Source organism: Poecilia reticulata, chromosome 22 (genome assembly GCF_904066995.2).
Source record: "Poecilia reticulata chromosome 22, P_reticulata-male-v2, whole genome shotgun sequence".
Lineage (NCBI taxonomy): Eukaryota > Metazoa > Chordata > Actinopteri > Cyprinodontiformes > Poeciliidae > Poecilia > Poecilia reticulata.
This window is the reverse complement of record NC_088851.1, coordinates 27,856,805-27,874,502: the sequence shown is the minus strand read 5'-3', so window position 1 is coordinate 27,874,502 and position 17,698 is coordinate 27,856,805. Positions and strand designations below refer to the sequence as shown.

Genomic DNA, 17,698 nt, shown 5'->3' with positions numbered 1-17,698 from the left:
GGCGGCTGCTCACCGTTAGCTTCGTCTCCGTTGACGCCGTCGCTGCTGCTGCGATGTCCACCGCGCTCGGCCGGGCCTGTGGACCAATCAGAGAGCGTCAAACCCGGCCCGCACCAATCGGGGCGAAGCGGCGCAGCGGCCGTCGTCCTTCTGGGTCGGGCCCGACCAGTGGACCCGACCAGGACCATGGAAACAGTTCAGGCAAAATGTCCTGCTGAGGTTCGGCTCGGGTCCGATTCCAGGAACCGAACCAGAACCCCTGCAGACTAAGCAGCAGACGGAGCAGCAGCCAAACAGCGCTGAGCGAGGCAGGAAGAGGCGGGGCTTGGGCAGGAAGGAGGCAGAGCAACAGGTAAACAGAACTACTCACTATTAACTCGTCCATCAGCATGAAGAGAGAGAGAGAAAAAGAGAGACAGGGAGGGGAGATGATGATGATGATGAAGGGGGAGGGGCCTAGAAAACTCCTCTGGTTGCGATTGGAGGACTACTGATGATCTCATCTGTGATGTCAGAGGATGACCAAAACCGCAGGCGTCTGGAGAGAGAGAGGGCGGGGCGAGACGAGGAAGAAGAGGAAGAGGAGGGGAGGAGCTTGTCCTGACTTCTGCTGCGCAGGAAATGGAAACGTCTGGAGGGAGGGGCTGATAGGAGGAAGATGAGTAAAAGAAAAGTCATTGATCAGATATTGAGGATTGTTTCCCAGCAGAACTAGGGATGAACCAATCTGATATCAATATCTGTATCGGTTTGATACTGAAGGAAGTTATAGATCAGGTGTCCAGTTTCCTCCATGGGGCCCAGGTTACCTGGCTGAGCAGGCAAAGGTAACTGTAGTTTACTAACATGCATTAATGAAAGTCAAAGAATAAACTGACAGCATCAGATTGTTGCTATGGTAACAAAACAATCTAATTGTTCTTTGAACTTTTACAAAGTAAACTTGCCAGCTCCTTAAAATCTTAAATTTAAATATTAAACATTTTTAAATCTTTTAATTTATCTATACTGAAACCATTAAATGAAATTTAACAGCATTGATATTCTCTTGGTTCGTTTATGCCTTGGGCCGGCTCGAAATGTGGTCAGCATCGCATCGTGTGTTTAGATCCACTGATGACTCAAACTGGCCCTTGTCCTTCAGTGGGTCAGGAGCTGCTGCTGCCTCTCCAGCTAATGTTCCAGGCGAGAGGCGGGGTCACCTGGACAGGTGACCTGGACAGGTGACCCCGTCGCAGAGCAACACAGAGACACACAGGACAAGCAACCATGCACACACACCTAGGGACAATTAATAGTAAATAATAAAGACTTTCTGGTTTAGTAATGTAATTATATTAGTTGTGCTACCACCACCTCGCCACTAGAGGCAGTACCAGGCCCGAAAAGATGCGACTAAGAAGCAGATTTAGAAGGACACAGAAAACTACAGAATTTGCTAAAAACTGTGAGCTTTGCTGAAGTAAATAAAAGAAAGAAGTTCAAATACATTCTGAGAGTGAAACTCCATCCTAAAGGTGAAAATATATCACAGATTTCAAAAGAAAATAAAAACAGTAGGAAATAGCGCCCCCTTCACTTCCGGATTGCAATGGTCCCATTTCCAAATAAGGTCTGAGACTGACGGTGGTCCGTCCCGCCCCTTCCTGTTTGCTGCAGCGAGGTGGACTTGGACTGGACCGACCTCAGCTTGTTTTGGTTCTGCTCATGAAGCTGAAAGTTAGCCAGGGCTAACCTGATATTAGGCTAGCAACCTGGTGTTAGGTTAGCATGGCTAACCTGATAGCTCATTAGCATCAACACAACTCGGCAGAAGGCCTCTGGAAACAGGAAGCTTCAGCGGAGGAATGTTTTTCAGTTTGTTGGGAGTTTGAGAGCTTTTACTGTTTTAGACGACGTAGCATCGCTAACACCTAAAATAAAATACTTATTTGTTTTCGGCTTAAGGAAAACATCGTCTAACTTGTTTATTTTTCCGTTGACGTGACGATTTACGCTTCGGGTCATTCAGGCTCAGGATGCAGATAATTCATAAACTCAGTGACTGCAAAGCAACTTAACCTGATTGTTTTTATTTACAATTATTTTATTGGCAATAAATACAATTAATAGATGTAATATTTAATGGTGCAGAAAAGGATTTGCAGTTTTGCAGAGTTTGGGTAAATATTAAATCTGTCTTTTATTGTGTAATTTACATTACAAACAGAAATATGTTATATTTATACATAAATGATGCATTTCTGAACCAGGAAAAGGTTTGTTGTAGTTTGACTTTACCAAAGTTAGACTTATTGATCAGTTTCTGGATTATTGATTCTCTTTTAGCTATCAGACTGTGTCTCCATGTCTGACCAGCTGGAGGCGCTGTTGCTGCTTCAAAGAGCATAAATTATTTTAGCAAAACTGTTGAGACCTCGTGGTTTACAGTTAACCCCATAACGCCCCAAAGGGGAGGAGCTTAACTGGCCAGTTTTAATCCAGTTTATTCATTTGTGTTTGTGAACAAACAGCTCAAACTCAAAGATTAAACTCACAGCATCAGATTGTTGCTATGGTAACAAATCTAACTATGAATATTGTTCTTTGAACTTTTATAAAGTAAACTTGCCAGATCCTTAAAATCTTACATTTAAATGTTAAACAATTTAAAGTAATTTAATTTATGCTGAAAGCATTAAATCAAATTCAGCACATTGATCTTCTCAATAAATAAATAAACATTTATGTATCTGTGTTAAGATATCAGCATCTTAATACAAAGATGTTGGGTTCAGAACCACCAGAACCCAACAGAACCCTTAACCCTAACCGTTTCCATGGCAACAGTAACCTGCAGCAGCTGCTGCTTGGACCAGCAGGGGGCAGACTGCAGGTTCTGGTTCTGGTGGAGCGGGCTCACCTCGGCTGGGGGGGGCGGTTCGGCCCGGGCTGCTGCTCTGGTTGCTATGGTTACTGAGCGAGTCACTTCCTGTGCGGTGGGGGGCGGGCGGCGGGGCCTCCGGGAGGAGCGGGGGGGGCGTGGGCGGCAGGGGGATGTCCGGAGCGCTCCGGGCCCGCTCTCGGTTCTGGTCCTGGTCTCGGCCGTTCTCCTTCCTGGGCTTGATGAGCTTAACCAGAGCTCTGGCTCCGGACCACTGGCTCCTCCTGAAACACACAGACCCGACATCAGAACCGGGCTGAACCAGAACCCTCCAGAACCAGCAGCGCCGCTACTTTTTGGGTGTTGGGTCGTAGAACTTGTACTGGTCCATGATCTTCTCCTCCAGCTTCTCCTTCTGCCGCCGCAGCGCGTTCAGCTTGTCTCTGAGGACACAGAGGTCAGACAGAGGTCAGACAGAGGTTCTGGTCCCGGTTCCGGCCTGTCCCGGTTCCGGTCCGACTCACATGTAGAGCTTGTGCTCCTGGTGGAACTGCTCCTTGCTCTCCAGGCTGCGCTCCAGCAGCGTCTGGTTCTGCTGACCCAGCAGGTGGATCTGGCTCAGCAGGTGGTGGTTCTCCTCCTCCAGGTTCCCCTTCAGGCGGCTCAGCAGCTGCACAACCAGAACCAGAACCGGGCCCACTGTTACTGTCTGTAGTTCCTCTGCAGATTAACCCTGGATGGGTTCTGACCCGACCCAGCTCGTAATTGGTACCTCACCTCACAGTGGTTGTCCAGTTTGGTCATGGAGAGGTCCAGGTTCTGGTTCTGGTCCATCAGCGAGTCATACCGGGCCGTCCACTGGCTCACTTCCTGCTGAGCCGAGCTTAACGAGTTCTTCAGCTCGTTAAGCCGCTGCTGGAGGTTCTGGTTGTGCTCGGCATGCTGGTTCTGGTTCTGGGTCAGTCTGGGCAGACGAGGAGAGACACTTTGAAAAGAAACGACCCGGACCAGACTGGTTCTGGTTCTGGTCAGCAGATAAAACCATGATCCGTTTTCCTTCCTCCTCTCAGTTCTGACCCGGTTCTGACCCTACTGACTGTTCAGTTCAGTTTGGGCCGCCTCTCTTTCAGTTTTATCCTTTAGGGCCATGTTGTCCTCTGTCGCCCCCTGCTGGTGCAGGGCGAGTTTCCGCATCTAGAAACTTTTTAAGCTAATTGGAAAAATTAGCTGAACTTTCTTGGAAGAGACGCTACAGGAATAAACCGACTGCCTCAGTGTTCTGGACCGGTCCAGAACCGGGCGGCGAGGCCCGGCTTCTGGCTGACCCAGCACAGCATCCAGAACCAGCAGGTTCTGTTCTGGTTCTCTTACCGGTCCACTTCAGACTTCAGCTGCAGGTTCTCCTGCTGGAGGAGTCGGTTCTTCTGGACCTCCTGCTTCAGCTGCTGCGCCTCCTGCTGCTCCTCCCACCGGTCCTTCAGCTGCAGCAGAGCCTGGTACCTGCAGAAACACCTGGATCAGTGAACCGGGTCGGCTCAGGCTCTGTTCACAAGAACCATCCCCCGTCCTGTAGCTGTGCATGGACCTACAGACTGACTCCGGCCACCAGGGGGCGACAAGCTGCTGGGGGGAGGAAGTAAAGTCTAAGATTGAAATATTTTATCATCTGCTGATGGAGAGGTTCCAGTCTCGGATTGGACCAGCTGCCGAGACGGGAAAGATCGATTTCCTTCCTGTTGGACTCGAAGCTGACGGATCGTTTCCTCTTCTAGTTGTCAGAAATAATCAGACAAAACATCCAGAAGCAGCCCAACTCTTCCTGCTGCGCAACTTGGAGGTGTGCGACGCCAGGAGGACTCACTTGCTGTGCAACGCCCGGTGCTCGCCCTCCAGCGCCCTCTGCTGGCCCTTCAGCGCTGCGTGCTGGCTGATCAGCTGCTCGTACTCGTGCGCCTGCCTCTCGTGCACGCTCAGCAGGCGCTCGTGATCGGCGAGCGCGTTCTCGCGGGCGCGCCACGCCTCGTCGCGCTGCCGCTGCCACGACTCGGCCTCGGCCTCCAGGGCGCCTACCTGGCCCTGCAGCACGGCATTCTGGGCCATGAGGGAGGCGCTCTGCGAGGACACGGCCGAGATGTCCACCTGAGAAACAGGAGGACAGAGGGTGAGACAGGCGACCCCCAGGAGACTCGCAGCGCCCCCCGGGGGACTTGCGGCGGCGCTGCAGCACCTGCAGCTTGGCGGTCTGGGTGTGCAGGCCAGCGTTGTGCTCCTGCAGGGTGGAGGCGTGGCGCTGCAGCGCCGCCATCTGGCTGTTGAGGGAACTGTTCTGGCTCTCCAGCTGCTTCAGCTGCTCCTTCAGCAAGCTACTCTCCGTTTGCAGGGAGGCGTTCTGCAGGAAAACACCAATCAGAACCAGAACCAGAACCAGAACCGGCAGATGGAGGATCAGGGAGGCTTACGCTCTTCTCCACGGCGATCAGATGATCCTGGAAGCGCAGCAGCTCAGGAGCGGCACCGCGCACCGAGGCATGCTGGGAGCTGTCCTTCTGCTTCTGAAACACAGGAACCGGCAGGACCGGGTCAGAACCATCTGATTTGGGTCAGAACCATCTGATCAGAGTCAAAACTTTGTGTGGGCCTACGGTTGTCAGTTGGCGGCGCAGGGACTCGTTCAGGGCGTTGCTCTCCTCCAGCTTCCTCTCCAGGCCGCCGATCTCCTCCTTCAGGCTTTGATGGAGGTTCAGATCCGGACACCTGTGGGAATCCAGAGAAGAGGAGAGTGATCGCTGTGGGAACAATGAGGGAACGATGAGGGATCAATGGGGAAACGATGGGGAAACGATGAGGGAACGATGAGGGATCAATGGGGAAACGATGGGGAAACGATGAGGGAACGATGGGGGATCAATGAGGGAACAATGAGGGAACGATGGGGGATCAATGGGGAAACAGTGAGGGATCGATGGGGAAACGATGAGGGATCGATGGGGAAACGATGAGGGGTCGATGGGGAAACGATGAGGGAACGATGGGGAAACGATGAGGGAACAATGGGGAAACGACGGGGAAACGATGGGGGAACAATGAGGGAACAATGAGGGAACGATGGGGGAGCAATGGGGGAACGATGGGAGAACAATGAGGGAACAATGAGGGATCGATGGGGAAACGATGAGGGATCGATGGGGAAACGATGAGGGGTCGATGGGGAAACGATGAGGGAACGATGGGGAAACGATGAGGGAACAATGGGGAAACGACGGGGAAACGATGGGGGAACAATGAGGGAACAATGAGGGAACGATGGGGGATCAATGGGGAAACAGTGAGGGATCGATGGGGAAACGATGGGGGAACAATGAGGGAACAATGAGGGAACGATGGGGGAGCAATGGGGGAACGATGGGAGAACAATGAGGGAACAATGAGGGATCGATGGGGAAACGATGAGGGATCGATGGGGAAACGATGAGGGGTCGATGGGGAAACGATGAGGGAACGATGGGGAAACGATGAGGGAACGATGGGGAAACGATGAGGGAACGATGGGGGAACAATGGGGAAACGATGGGAGAACAATGAGGGAACAATGAGGGATCAATGGGGGAACGATGGGGGAGCAATGAGGGAACAATGGGGGAACGATGAGGGAACGATGGGGAAACAATGAGGGATCGATGGGGAAACAATGAGGGATCGATGGGGAAACGATGAGGGATCGATGAGGGAACGATGGGGAAACGATGGGGGAACAATGAGGAAACGATGGGGGAACAATGAGGGAACAATGAGGGATCGATGGAGAAACGATGAGGGATCGATGGGGAAACGATGAGGGAACGATGGGGAAACGATGAGGGAACGATGGGGAAACGATGAGGGAACGATGGGGGAACAATGGGGAAACGATGGGGAAACGATGGGAGAACAATGAGGGAACAATGAGGGATCAATGGGGGAACGATGGGGGAGCAATGAGGGAACAATGGGGGAACGATGAGGGAACGATGGGGAAACAATGAGGGAACGATGGGGAAACAATGAGGGATCGATGGGGAAACAATGAGGGATCGATGGGGAAACGATGAGGGATCGATGAGGGAACAATGGGGAAACGATGGGGGAACAATGAGGAAACGATGGGAGAACAATGAGGGAACAATGAGGGAACGATGAGGGAACGATGGGGGAACGATGGGGGAGCAATGAGGGAACAATGGGGGAACGATGAGGGAACGATGGGGAAACAATGAGGGAACGATGGGGAAACAATGAGGGATCGATGGGGAAACAATGAGGGATCGATGGGGAAACAATGAGGGATCGATGGGGAAACGATGAGGGATCGATGAGGGAACGATGGGGAAACAATGAGGGATCGATGGGGAAACAATGAGGGATCGATGGGGAAACGATGAGGGATCGATGAGGGAACGATGGGGAAACGATGGGGGAACAATGAGGAAACGATGGGAGAACAATGAGGGAACAATGAGGGAACGATGAGGGAACGATGGGGGAACGATGGGGGAGCAATGAGGGAACAATGGGGGAACGATGAGGGAACGATGGGGAAACAATGAGGGATCGATGGGGGAATAATGAGGGATCGATGGGGTAACGATGGGGAAACGATGGGGGAACGATGGGGAAACGATGGGGGAACGATGGGGAAACGATGGAGAAACGATGGGGAAACGATGGGGAAACGATGGGGGAACGATGGGGAAACGATGGGGGAACAATGGGGAAACGATGGGGGAACAATGGGGAAACGATGGGGGAACAATGGGGAAACGATGGGGGAACAATGGGGAAACGATGGGAGAACAATGAGGGAACAATGAGGGAACGATGGGGGAGCAATGAGGGAACAATGGGGGAACGATGAGGGAACGATGGGGAAACAATGAGGGATCGATGGGGAAACAATGAGGGATCGATGGGGAAACGATGAGGGATCGATGAGGGAACGATGGGGAAACGATGGGGGAACAATGAGGAAACGATGGGAGAACAATGAGGGAACAATGAGGGAACGATGAGGGAACGATGGGGGAACAATGGGGGAGCAATGAGGGAACAATGGGGGAACGATGAGGGAACGATGGGGAAACAATGAGGGATCGATGGGGGAATAATGAGGGATCGATGGGGGAACGATGGGGGAACGATGGGGAAACGATGGGGGAACGATGGGGGAACGATGGGGGAACGATGGGGAAACGATGGGGGAACGATGGGGAAACGATGGGGGAACAATGAGGGATCGATGGGGGAACGATGGGGGATCAATGGGGGAATAATGAGGGATCGATGGGGGAATAATGAGGGATCGATGGGGGAATAATGAGGGATCGATGGGGGAACGATGGGGGAACGATGGGGAAACGATGGGGGAACGATGGGGAAACGATGGGGAAACGATGGGGAAACGATGGGGGAACGATGGGGGAACGATGGGGAAACGATGGGGGAACGATGGGGAAACGATGGGGAAACGATGGGGAAACGATGGGGAAACGATGGGAGAACAATGAGGGATCGATGGGGGAATAATGAGGGATCGATGGGGGAACAATGGGGTAACGATGGGGGAACGATGGGGAAACGATGGGGAAACGATGGGGAAACGATGGGAGAACAATGAGGGATCGATGGGGGAATAATGAGGGATCGATGGGGGAATAATGAGGGATCGATGGGGGAACAATGGGGTAACGATGGGGAAACGATGGGGGAACGATGGGGAAACGATGGGGGAACGATGGGGAAACGATGGGGGAACAATGAGGGATCGATGGGGGAACGATGGGGGAACAATGAAGATCGATGGGGGAACAATGAGGGAATGATGGGGGAACGATGAGGGAACGATGGGGGAACGATGAGAGTGCTGCGGTCCTCCTGTCCTACCTGTCCCTTGTCCCCCTATCCTACCTGTCCTCCAGTGTGTGCTCCTGCTGCAGCAGTGTCTCCCGGCTCAGTCCAATCCTCTGCAGCTCCTCGTCAATTCTCTCCAGCTCCAGGTTCTGCTGCTGGGCCTTCAGCTTCTCAGACACCAGCTCCTGCAGAGAGAAGGTCAGAGGTCAGAGCGCCTCCTCCTGGCCGCTGCTTCCAGAGGAATCCTCCCTCTCCTCCTGACCTCCCTCAGGGTGTCCAGGGTCTTCTTGTCGATGGTAGCCTCCTTCTGCAGCTCCTTGTTCTCCCGCTCTAGCTCCTTGGCTTTAGCCGACGCCTCCTCCAGCCGCTCCAGCTCCCTCCTCAGGGTGGCGGCCTCCTTCAGAGAGGCGGAGGCCAGGCTGGACGTCTCCTCCAGCTCCAGCTCCTTGGCCTCCTGCAGCGTTCGGACTCTCAGATTCTCCTTCTCCAGCTGCTTGCGGCTCCTCTCTGCCTGTTCCAGATCTGACTGAAGCTTCCTCCTCTCCTCTTCTGCCTCCTCTCTTCTTCTGCGCTCCTCCTTCAGGTCCTCCACCTCCCGGCTCAGCTCCTCCTCCCTTCTCCGGTTCTCCCTGGCCCTCCCGTCCGCTTCGAGCTTCTCCTCCCTGCTCCTCTCCAGCTGCTCCTGTAGTTGTTGTTTCTCCTGATTCAGAGTCGACAGGTTCAGCTCCAGCCTTTCTGCCCTTTTCCTCTCTCCCTGCGCCTCCTCCCTGGCCTCCTCCAGACTCCTCTGGGCCTCCTGGGTCTCCCTCTGCGCCCCCTGCAGCTCTTCCTGCAGTGTGGGCAAGCGGGCGGAGGAGGAGCGCAGGTTCTCCATGGAGAGGCGGAGTTCCAGGTTCTCCGTGGACAGTAGGCTGTTCTGCGCCTCCTGCTGGGCCAGCCGCTGCAACTCCTTCTGGGCCTCCTCGGCCTCGCGCCTCAGGCGGAGCGCCTCCTGCTGCAGGGAGGTCACCTGCCTCTCTAGGGCCTCAGCATGCTGGCTGCAGGAGCGCAGCGTCGCCACCTGGAGGCAGAGAGGGGATGAGTCGTTTGCATCCGGACCAGGAACCAGCACAGATCCCGGTGCCTACCTCTCGGGTCAGAGCCTCCCTGCTCCGCTCCAGACGGGCCGCCTCCCTCTGCGCCTCCTCGCAGCGCCCCGCCCGCTCCCTCAGAGACTCCGCCTCCTCGCTCACCACCTTCAGCTGCGCCTCCAGGCTGGCCAGCCGCGAGCCGGCGTCCGTGACGCTCTGGTGCAGCAGGCGGTTCTTGGCTTCCGCCTCCCGGACTCGGGCCTCGCTGCTGGACTGAGCGCGCTCCTGGAGGGCCTTGACCGCCTCCGACAGGTGCTGCTGCTCGCTCTGCAGCTCCGAGATCTGATTGGACGAGACGGTGAGGGGGCTGGGGGGTAAATGATGGGACGAGGCGGAGAGGCAGACGTACCTGGCGGTCCTTGTCGGCCCGCAGAGCGTGAATCTCTCGCTCCAGACTCTGCTTCTCCTTCAGGAGCTCCTCCCCCAGAGTCTCCATGTCCTGATTGGTCAGTTTCTCCTGGTCCAGCAGAACCTGGAGATGGTCCAGCTGGGAAAAACACGTCAGGGTTAACCTACAGGATCCATTTGGCTGGACATCTGTCCATGGTGGTGTACACAAAAAAACACAGTGAAGATTTACCACAGGTATTACGATGGTCAACGGATGAAAGTTTGCAACATAAATGGAAACATTTCTACGGTGACTTTCTCCATCTGAACTGCCTCAGATTTTCTCCGCAGTGCAAACTTTCAGTATGGAAGCTGAAGCCTCTTCCTGGGCGACTCCTGCCGTTTCTCATGAGGAAACCGGCCACGAGTCTGGATCCTGGTCCTGAACCGGAGGATCCACCAGAAGATCCACCAGAGGATCCACCAGAAGATCCACCAGAAGATCCACCAGAGGATCCACCATAAGATCCACCAGAGGATCCACCAGAGGATCCACCTGAGGATCCACCTGAGGATCCACCAGAAGATCCACCAGAGGATCCACAGGGTTTATACAGGAATCTCAGAGTTGAATTTACTACTTTTTACTGCCTCCACAACATGTTTATTACCAACACAAAATCAAACCAATTCTGTGCCGATTTCCTCAATTTTGGGAGATCGGTGGATATTGAGGTGAAGCCGATCTCATCCTCTGATCTTTTCTACTTCAACAAAGGTTTATAAATCAGCCCCTTTCCTCTGCTGCCCTGCAGTGAGAGGTTTGACTGACAGACCGGCCACCGGGTCAGGTCTGCAAGCTGGTCGTTATCAATACTGACCCAACTGTTACCAACTCAAACTTTCTTCCTATATTTAGCAACATTTCAATAAAAAATGGCACTGGCTAAAATCAAAATTGGCAGGTGAAACTTTTTATAGATTAGTCTTCTACAATCTGAGAGAAATCGGTTCACTGACCCATGTAAGACGACGACTCATCTGAAACTTTATCCCTCTTACTGAAGGTCTAACTGTGACTTTATCTTGACCAAAACCTCACGTTAAAAGCAGGAAGCACTATTTTCAGGGCTGATCCTAAATCCATAAGATATTTGTTGTTTTAAAGAATATCAGTAAAATGCAACGACATTCCAGTTTCACAAGCCGCACCCGTCTTTAGCCTGGTTAGCATTAGCCCCACCTGTCTTTAGCCTGGTTAGCGTTAGCCCCACCTGTCTTTAGCCTGGTTAGCGTTAGCCCCACCTGTCTTTAGCCTGGTTAGCGTTAGCCCCACCTGTCTTTAGCCTGGTTAGCGTTAGCCCCACCTGTCTTTAGCCTGGTTAGCGTTAGCCCCACCTGTCTTTAGCCTGGTTAGCGTTAGCCCCACCTGTCTTTAGCCTGGTTAGCGTTAGCCCCACCTGTCTTTAGCCTGGTTAGTGTTAGCCCCACCTGTCCTTAGCCTGGTTAGCGTTAGCCCCACCTGTCTTTAGCCTGGTTAGCGTTAGCCCCACCTGTCTTTAGCCTGGTTAGCGTTAACTCCATCTGTTTTTAGCCTTGTTAGCGTTAGCTCCACCTGTCTTTAGCCTGGTTAGCATTAGCCCCACCTGTTTTTAGCCTGGTTAGTGTTAGCTCTACCTGTCTCTAGCCTGGTTAGTATTAGCCCCACCTGTCTTTAGCCTGGTTAGCGTTAGCCCCACCTGTCTTTAGCCTGGTTAGCGTTAGCCCCACCTGTCTTTAGCCTGGTTAGCGTTAGCCCCACCTGTCTTTAGCCTGGTTAGCATTAGCTCCACCTGTCTTTAGCCTTGTTAGCGTTAGCTCCACCTGTCTTTAGCCTGGTTAGCATTAGCCCCACCTGTTTTTAGCCTGGTTAGTGTTAGCTCCACCAGTCTTTAGCCTGGTTAGTATTAGCCCCACCTGTCTCTAGCCTGGTTAGCGTTAGCCCCACCTGTCTTTAGCCTGGTTAGCGTTAGCCCCACCTGTCTTTAGCCTGGTTAGCGTTAGCCCCACCTGTCTTTAGCCTGGTTAGCGTTAGCCCCACCTATCTATAGAATGTTTTATTCTCAGAATATCAGTTGTTTGTCAACAGCAGGACGACTCAATAAGGTTCAGGGTATCATATTTCACAGGTCATTGAAAGGTTTAAACAATTGTCCATGTGTTTCCGTACCAACACACCAACTCTGTCAGATCATCAATTAGAGCAGCTGTTTAAATGAGCTAATCAACCTCCATCATTTTATAATTCCAAAATAAACATCAAGCCTGAAAACATGAAAAAGTTACGGACTGAATGTTTGTGGGTTTTATGGTGTTGGATGCTCGTACATATAGTGGAGCTGTTGTTGCTATGGCAACGAGTCTGCGTGTAGCTAGCCGACACGGAAAGTGGGGGGAGGAGGGTATGAGTGGTTTTGAGTTGTTTTGCCTTTGCTGCTCTAAGAAGGTTTCATTTAGTTCCTGGATCCGTTCTACTCTGGGCTGCCACCCGTACTGAACCGATTTGTTCCGTATTTCTGTAAACGTCTCATAGACTCGCCGATCACACACATATCAACACAATGATGACCAAAATAAAACACAGGAAATATTAAGGTCAGCTAAATTGTCGTGGCGGGAGCTGAAGGACCCCTGAACGGAGTGACCCTGTTGTGGTTGCCTAGAGACGGACACTACGCCGCCGCGGTGAGCTGCTGTCGACCCGAGTCCTTTTAAAACGTCTTCAACCCGATTCCATGTCCTTAGAAGCAAAACCTCTCACAAAGATACAGACTGAGAAGGAAGACATAAATCCCAGGCTGAACATGTCAGTGAGGACGAACACAGGCGATTAAAATGTGGCTCAGTGTGAAACCAGACAGAATGGGTCAGGAGAGGAACCGCAGACCCGTCAGAACCTGAAGAACCAGAAATCAGAGACTCTTCATCCTCAATCATCTCCTGAGGCTCATATGGTGCAGAACATTTTATTAGTTTCTTATTGTGCTTTTAGTCACTGTGTTGGTTTGATTATCTGCTTATTTAATGTATAATAAGCCAAAATAATATAAATGATCATTTAAATAACAAATCATTAACAGATTAACAGTAAATACTTCTGAGGACATTTTGAATCTGAAATCAGGTGTTATGATCAGTTACTCAGTGGTTTACCAAATACTTTTTACACTTGCTAATTAAACGTGTTTAAGGTTTGATGCTCTGATTGGAGGATCTGACCGACCTCTGTGCATGAACGACTGCTCTATGGTTCACCTTTTAAAAACAGAAAACTGCGCCATAAAATATCGTCCATCGCTGCAGCGGCCGTCCCGCCCTATGAGCAGAGCGACGCGCCGTGGTGGGCGCCCCTTATCTTGGTGTCTGAACGGTGGCAGCCCTAGTTCTACCGCGCGGCTACGGATGGCAAGGGAAAAAAATCGACTTTTTGTCTGGGCAACATTTCTGGATGTGAACAATAACATGAGACGTGTCTAAATGGTATCAGCTAATAATGAATGATAAACTTTATGTAAAAGTTTTAACACTTTTCCTACAATTACAGTGGAATGTGTGTTCACACTGTTAGCACTGCAGCTGCTGGTGTTTAGTTGCTGTGGCGTACAAGTAACACACAGGTGTGACGGATTTATAAGAAATCTGCTGAGTTAGCAGTATGTGATGCAACATCGATGTGCTCCTGACCATAAGGCGGTGCTGGACTGACGGGTAAGACAGATAGACCACCGGCTTTAGGGTCATCAGGTCCGCTGCCTGTCTGCAGCTGGTAAAACTTCAGCTTCAGTTTGAAGTTGCATCGCTCCGTTTAGCACCAAACAGTGAAACGGGGATCTGCTCCACGGTGGAGCCTCAACCTGCTGCTGATCAATGGCGGCTGATCCGGTCGGTGTGGTTTGATCAGAGTCACGTCGTTCCAGGTCAAATTTAGATTTTTTTGCCTTTTGCTCATTCCTGGTCTTTGAATCTCGGATCATCGAGCCAAAGTTGGGAAAACGTATATTTTCCCATGGCGAAGCGCAAAATGACTAGCTAGTCTCAACACGCTGGGCGGATCCAACACGCTGGGCGGATCCAACACGCTGGGCGGATCCAACACGCTGGGCGGATCCAACACGCTGGGCGGATCCAACACGCTGGGCGGATCCAACACGCTGGGCGGATCCAACACGCTGGGCGGATCCAACACGCTGGGCGGATCCAACACGCTGGGCGGATCCAACACGCTGGGCGGATCCAGCACCACGCATGCGCAGCAGCTGGGAGTCCATCAGTGACAGCTCAGGTCCTGCCAGGACGTAGTTTTCATTTTCATACAGATTTTAGTAAAATGAAGATAAAACAGTAAGTGAGCATCAACGGGAAATTAAAAACATTTTGAACGGCTCATGAAAAATGTACTACCTTTAGTTACTTCTTACAGCTGGAGAGGCACCAGCAACCCTGCCGACCCACTAGGTTCAAGGTGAACAGATACTGGATGGAGGGATCCACCCAGAGCTCTGGATCCACTGCTCCTTATTCCTGACCTCAGCAGGAGAGCTCCTGCGGTTCTCCACCACCTGCCGGTCCAACTCCTGCTCACCTTGTTGCTCAGGCTCTGGTTCTCCCGGTCCAGCTCCTGCGTGTGCAGCTGCTGCTCCTGCAGGAGCTGGTTCTCCTCCTTCAGTCTCTCTATGGAGGCCTGCAGCTCCCGGTTCTCCTTCTCCAGCTTCAGAACCCGGCTGGAGACGCCTTCATTGAGCTCGTGGACCAGAGACTTGCGACCTGCGGAGCAGAGAGGTCAGAGAGGTCAGCCGGTTCAGGGAGCTGACCCGGTAGCAGCTAGGCGGGCCGATCAGAACCGTACTCTCTGAGGCGAGGCCGTCGTGGTTCTTGGAGAGCTGCTCCAGCTCCCAGCCCAGATGGGCCGACTCGTTCATGCTCTGCTTCTGGCCCAGCTCCAGCAGCAGGTTCTCCTCCAACAGCTCCTCCAGCCGCCGCCGCTCGCCCTCGCGCTCCTGCAGGACAACCAGGACCATCAGGTTCTGGTTCTGGAGGGAACCCAGACCCAGAGAGGACTGTCAGGTTCAGGTTCTGGTAGCGTACCATCTCCAGGTCGTGGATCTTGGCGCGCAGCAGCAGGTTGTCCTTCTCCAGCGTGTGCAGCTTGTCGCAGCGCCCCCTGGCGGCCGCCAGCTGCTCCTCCAGCAGCACCTTGGTCTCCAGCAGCGTCGTGTTGTCGTCTCGCAGCTCCTGCAGGAACGAAGCACAGTCAGGGGGCCGGACCCGACCGGCGCCACACAGAACCTGTGCTCAAAGTGTTCACGCCCACCTCCATCCGGGTCTTGTAGAAGTGAACATCGTTGAGCCGCTCCTTGCAGCGGCTAAGCTCCGCCTCCAGCCGGTCCGCCCGCGCTGCTCGCTCCCTCAGGGCGTCCACTTCGTCCCGGTACGCTCGGACCGAACGGGCTTCGCAGGACAGCGACTGGTTCTGATCCACAAACACACGATAAGTGTAACCGGGCCGGACGAATGTTCTGGCTCTGAATGGAGCGAGATCGGACCTCTTGCTTGAGTTTCTGCAGCTCCTGATCCAGACGCTCCGCCTCGTGTTTTGAATCCATCAGCTGTTCTGTTTTCTCCTCCCTGCAAACAGAACCAGAACCATCGGACCCAAACTGTCACAGAACCGGTTCAGCAGCTAGTTACTCTAGACATCTTCCATATTTCTCATCAGCCCTTTAAACCAGTTATTGCCATAAAATGTTTCTCATCAGATGTTTGTCAACCTGTTCATGTAACTTTAGAGTAATAAAATGTAGAAAATCAAAACCCGACGATGTTTCTGTCTTCATGCTTTAGTTTCTGTTAAAACTGTTTAGCAGTTTAGCATTAGCTTAGCGCGGCTACCTGCACACCGACAGTCGGTTCTAATGGAAAGGTTCTATTGCTGTTACCATGGAGACGCTGAGGCTCAGCGTGGGAAAGGTGGAGCGATTCTCCAAACATTGAGCTCCACAGCAACACACTGAGCAGAAGGTCAGAGGTCACCTCATCCCGAGGCGTCCACCCGGGACGAGGCTGGAGGCGGAGTTTAGCCAGCTGCTGTTCATCACCAAGGAGAACCTCTGAGGTGACGGTGGCAGTACTAACAGCCAGGGTTTCCCCCAGTGTATTATAAGCCTGGCGGCCGCCATGCTTTACTAGCCCCCGCCAGGCTAAGTGCTGCATGTTTATGTTATTAGGAAAATAATAATAATAAAAAGAACACTTAATTGTTTTTTTCTTCTTTTTTTAAGCCGGACTGCAAACGTCTCTGTTGCTCAGAGCGTTTCACTGGTGGAGCAGATTTGCTCCTAAAAGATAAGTTTATAATAGATAGTTTATTAGTTCATGCATTTAAAGCTGGGAGGACCAATCACAGCTGGCGCCTCAGAGCTCCTCTTTTCACTCAAACTGGACTCAGGCTGACCTGATGGATATTTGCATCAACCACTGAGAGGAATTATGATTCTTTGGAGAACTCCACATCAAGGTGAGAGTTTAAAACCCGCCTGGTTAGCTCTGGTTGTGCAGCTCTACGTGAACAGCAGGAATAACTTGTAGCCGCTTTCAGAGGTGAGGGAGCGCTGAGAATGATTTATATTTGTGGACAAAGAATTATATGTGGCGTTTCCATCTCAACTCGCTGCCCAGCGTGTGGCGCTGTCTGCCCTGTAATGTTCATGTCTGTGTCCTGGTTGGTCGCAGCGTTAGCGGCTAACTAACCAGCGCTAACCTCATTATTCAGGTTCAGGTGAGGAGCTTTAGCCTCGGAGTCACGCATCACGCTGTGTTTTATATTATCTATTATTATTTTTAGTGTTATTTTTCCAGTTACACGATGCATCAAACCATATCAGATGCTTTGTCTACTTAAGTGGTGCCCGAAGTCGGTCCAGGAGGCCCGGCATCCTGCATGTTTTAGTTCTCTCCCTGGTTTAACGCACCTGGATCAAATGATGGCTCATTAGAGGGTTATTTTACCTCCCGCCTGTTTTTTACCTTCACAGCTGCCGTAGTTCCTGAACGTTCAATAAACGACAAACTTGGACTAATTACCTCGATCTGTGTGAGTCATTTACAACAAACATCAAACAGGTAAATATGTTTCATTAAGTATTTAACAAACAAACGGCTTCTACCACGATAATTATGTGAAATTAAATCGTCTAATTTAAAATAATAGTTTTATTGCTCTCTGGCATCTCGCTTTGAGTCTGAGAGGCTTTTCATCTATCAAACTATGTTTTTGCTTCTTATTTAGTGAAAATATTGATGTTGATGAGACTTTCTCCAAAATGATCGCTTCTCATTTTCAACAGTGGAGCTATAAAGGTTGAACAAGGTTATCATTCACAAATGACAGTGAGATAAAATCCAACATCTGGTTTGAGGTGATTCCTCTGGAACCTGTTGGAGGAAAAACATCCCA

The 17,698-nt window shown here is 51.8% G+C and overlaps 1 protein-coding gene across 2 annotated transcripts in view; it reads right to left on the bottom strand.

The window, feature by feature from the left end:
• Positions 1 to 17,698, bottom strand: part of ccdc88c (coiled-coil and HOOK domain protein 88C) — a 31,680-nt gene that overhangs the window by 3,217 nt on the left and 10,765 nt on the right. The window contains exons 9-27 of one of the 2 annotated variants that reach the window (XM_081603251.1): positions 15,789 to 15,870; positions 15,557 to 15,715; positions 15,331 to 15,477; positions 15,092 to 15,242; positions 14,828 to 15,009; positions 10,226 to 10,363; positions 9,874 to 10,158; positions 9,009 to 9,806; positions 8,804 to 8,931; positions 5,506 to 5,617; positions 5,323 to 5,415; positions 5,091 to 5,252; positions 4,725 to 5,002; positions 4,235 to 4,363; positions 3,641 to 3,827; positions 3,388 to 3,533; positions 3,217 to 3,306; positions 2,903 to 3,147; positions 14 to 76 (exon numbers count right to left, since the gene is read on the bottom strand). In XM_081603251.1, the coding sequence (XP_081459377.1) occupies positions 14 to 76; positions 2,903 to 3,147; positions 3,217 to 3,306; positions 3,388 to 3,533; positions 3,641 to 3,827; positions 4,235 to 4,363; positions 4,725 to 5,002; positions 5,091 to 5,252; positions 5,323 to 5,415; positions 5,506 to 5,617; positions 8,804 to 8,931; positions 9,009 to 9,806; positions 9,874 to 10,158; positions 10,226 to 10,363; positions 14,828 to 15,009; positions 15,092 to 15,242; positions 15,331 to 15,477; positions 15,557 to 15,715; positions 15,789 to 15,870 (3,575 nt within the window). Of the gene's footprint in view, positions 1 to 13; positions 77 to 372; positions 645 to 2,902; positions 3,148 to 3,216; positions 3,307 to 3,387; positions 3,534 to 3,640; positions 3,828 to 4,234; positions 4,364 to 4,724; positions 5,003 to 5,090; positions 5,253 to 5,322; positions 5,416 to 5,505; positions 5,618 to 8,803; positions 8,932 to 9,008; positions 9,807 to 9,873; positions 10,159 to 10,225; positions 10,364 to 14,827; positions 15,010 to 15,091; positions 15,243 to 15,330; positions 15,478 to 15,556; positions 15,716 to 15,788; positions 15,871 to 17,698 lie in introns of those variants that run through there. The other variant, XM_081603252.1, reaches the window with a different exon arrangement.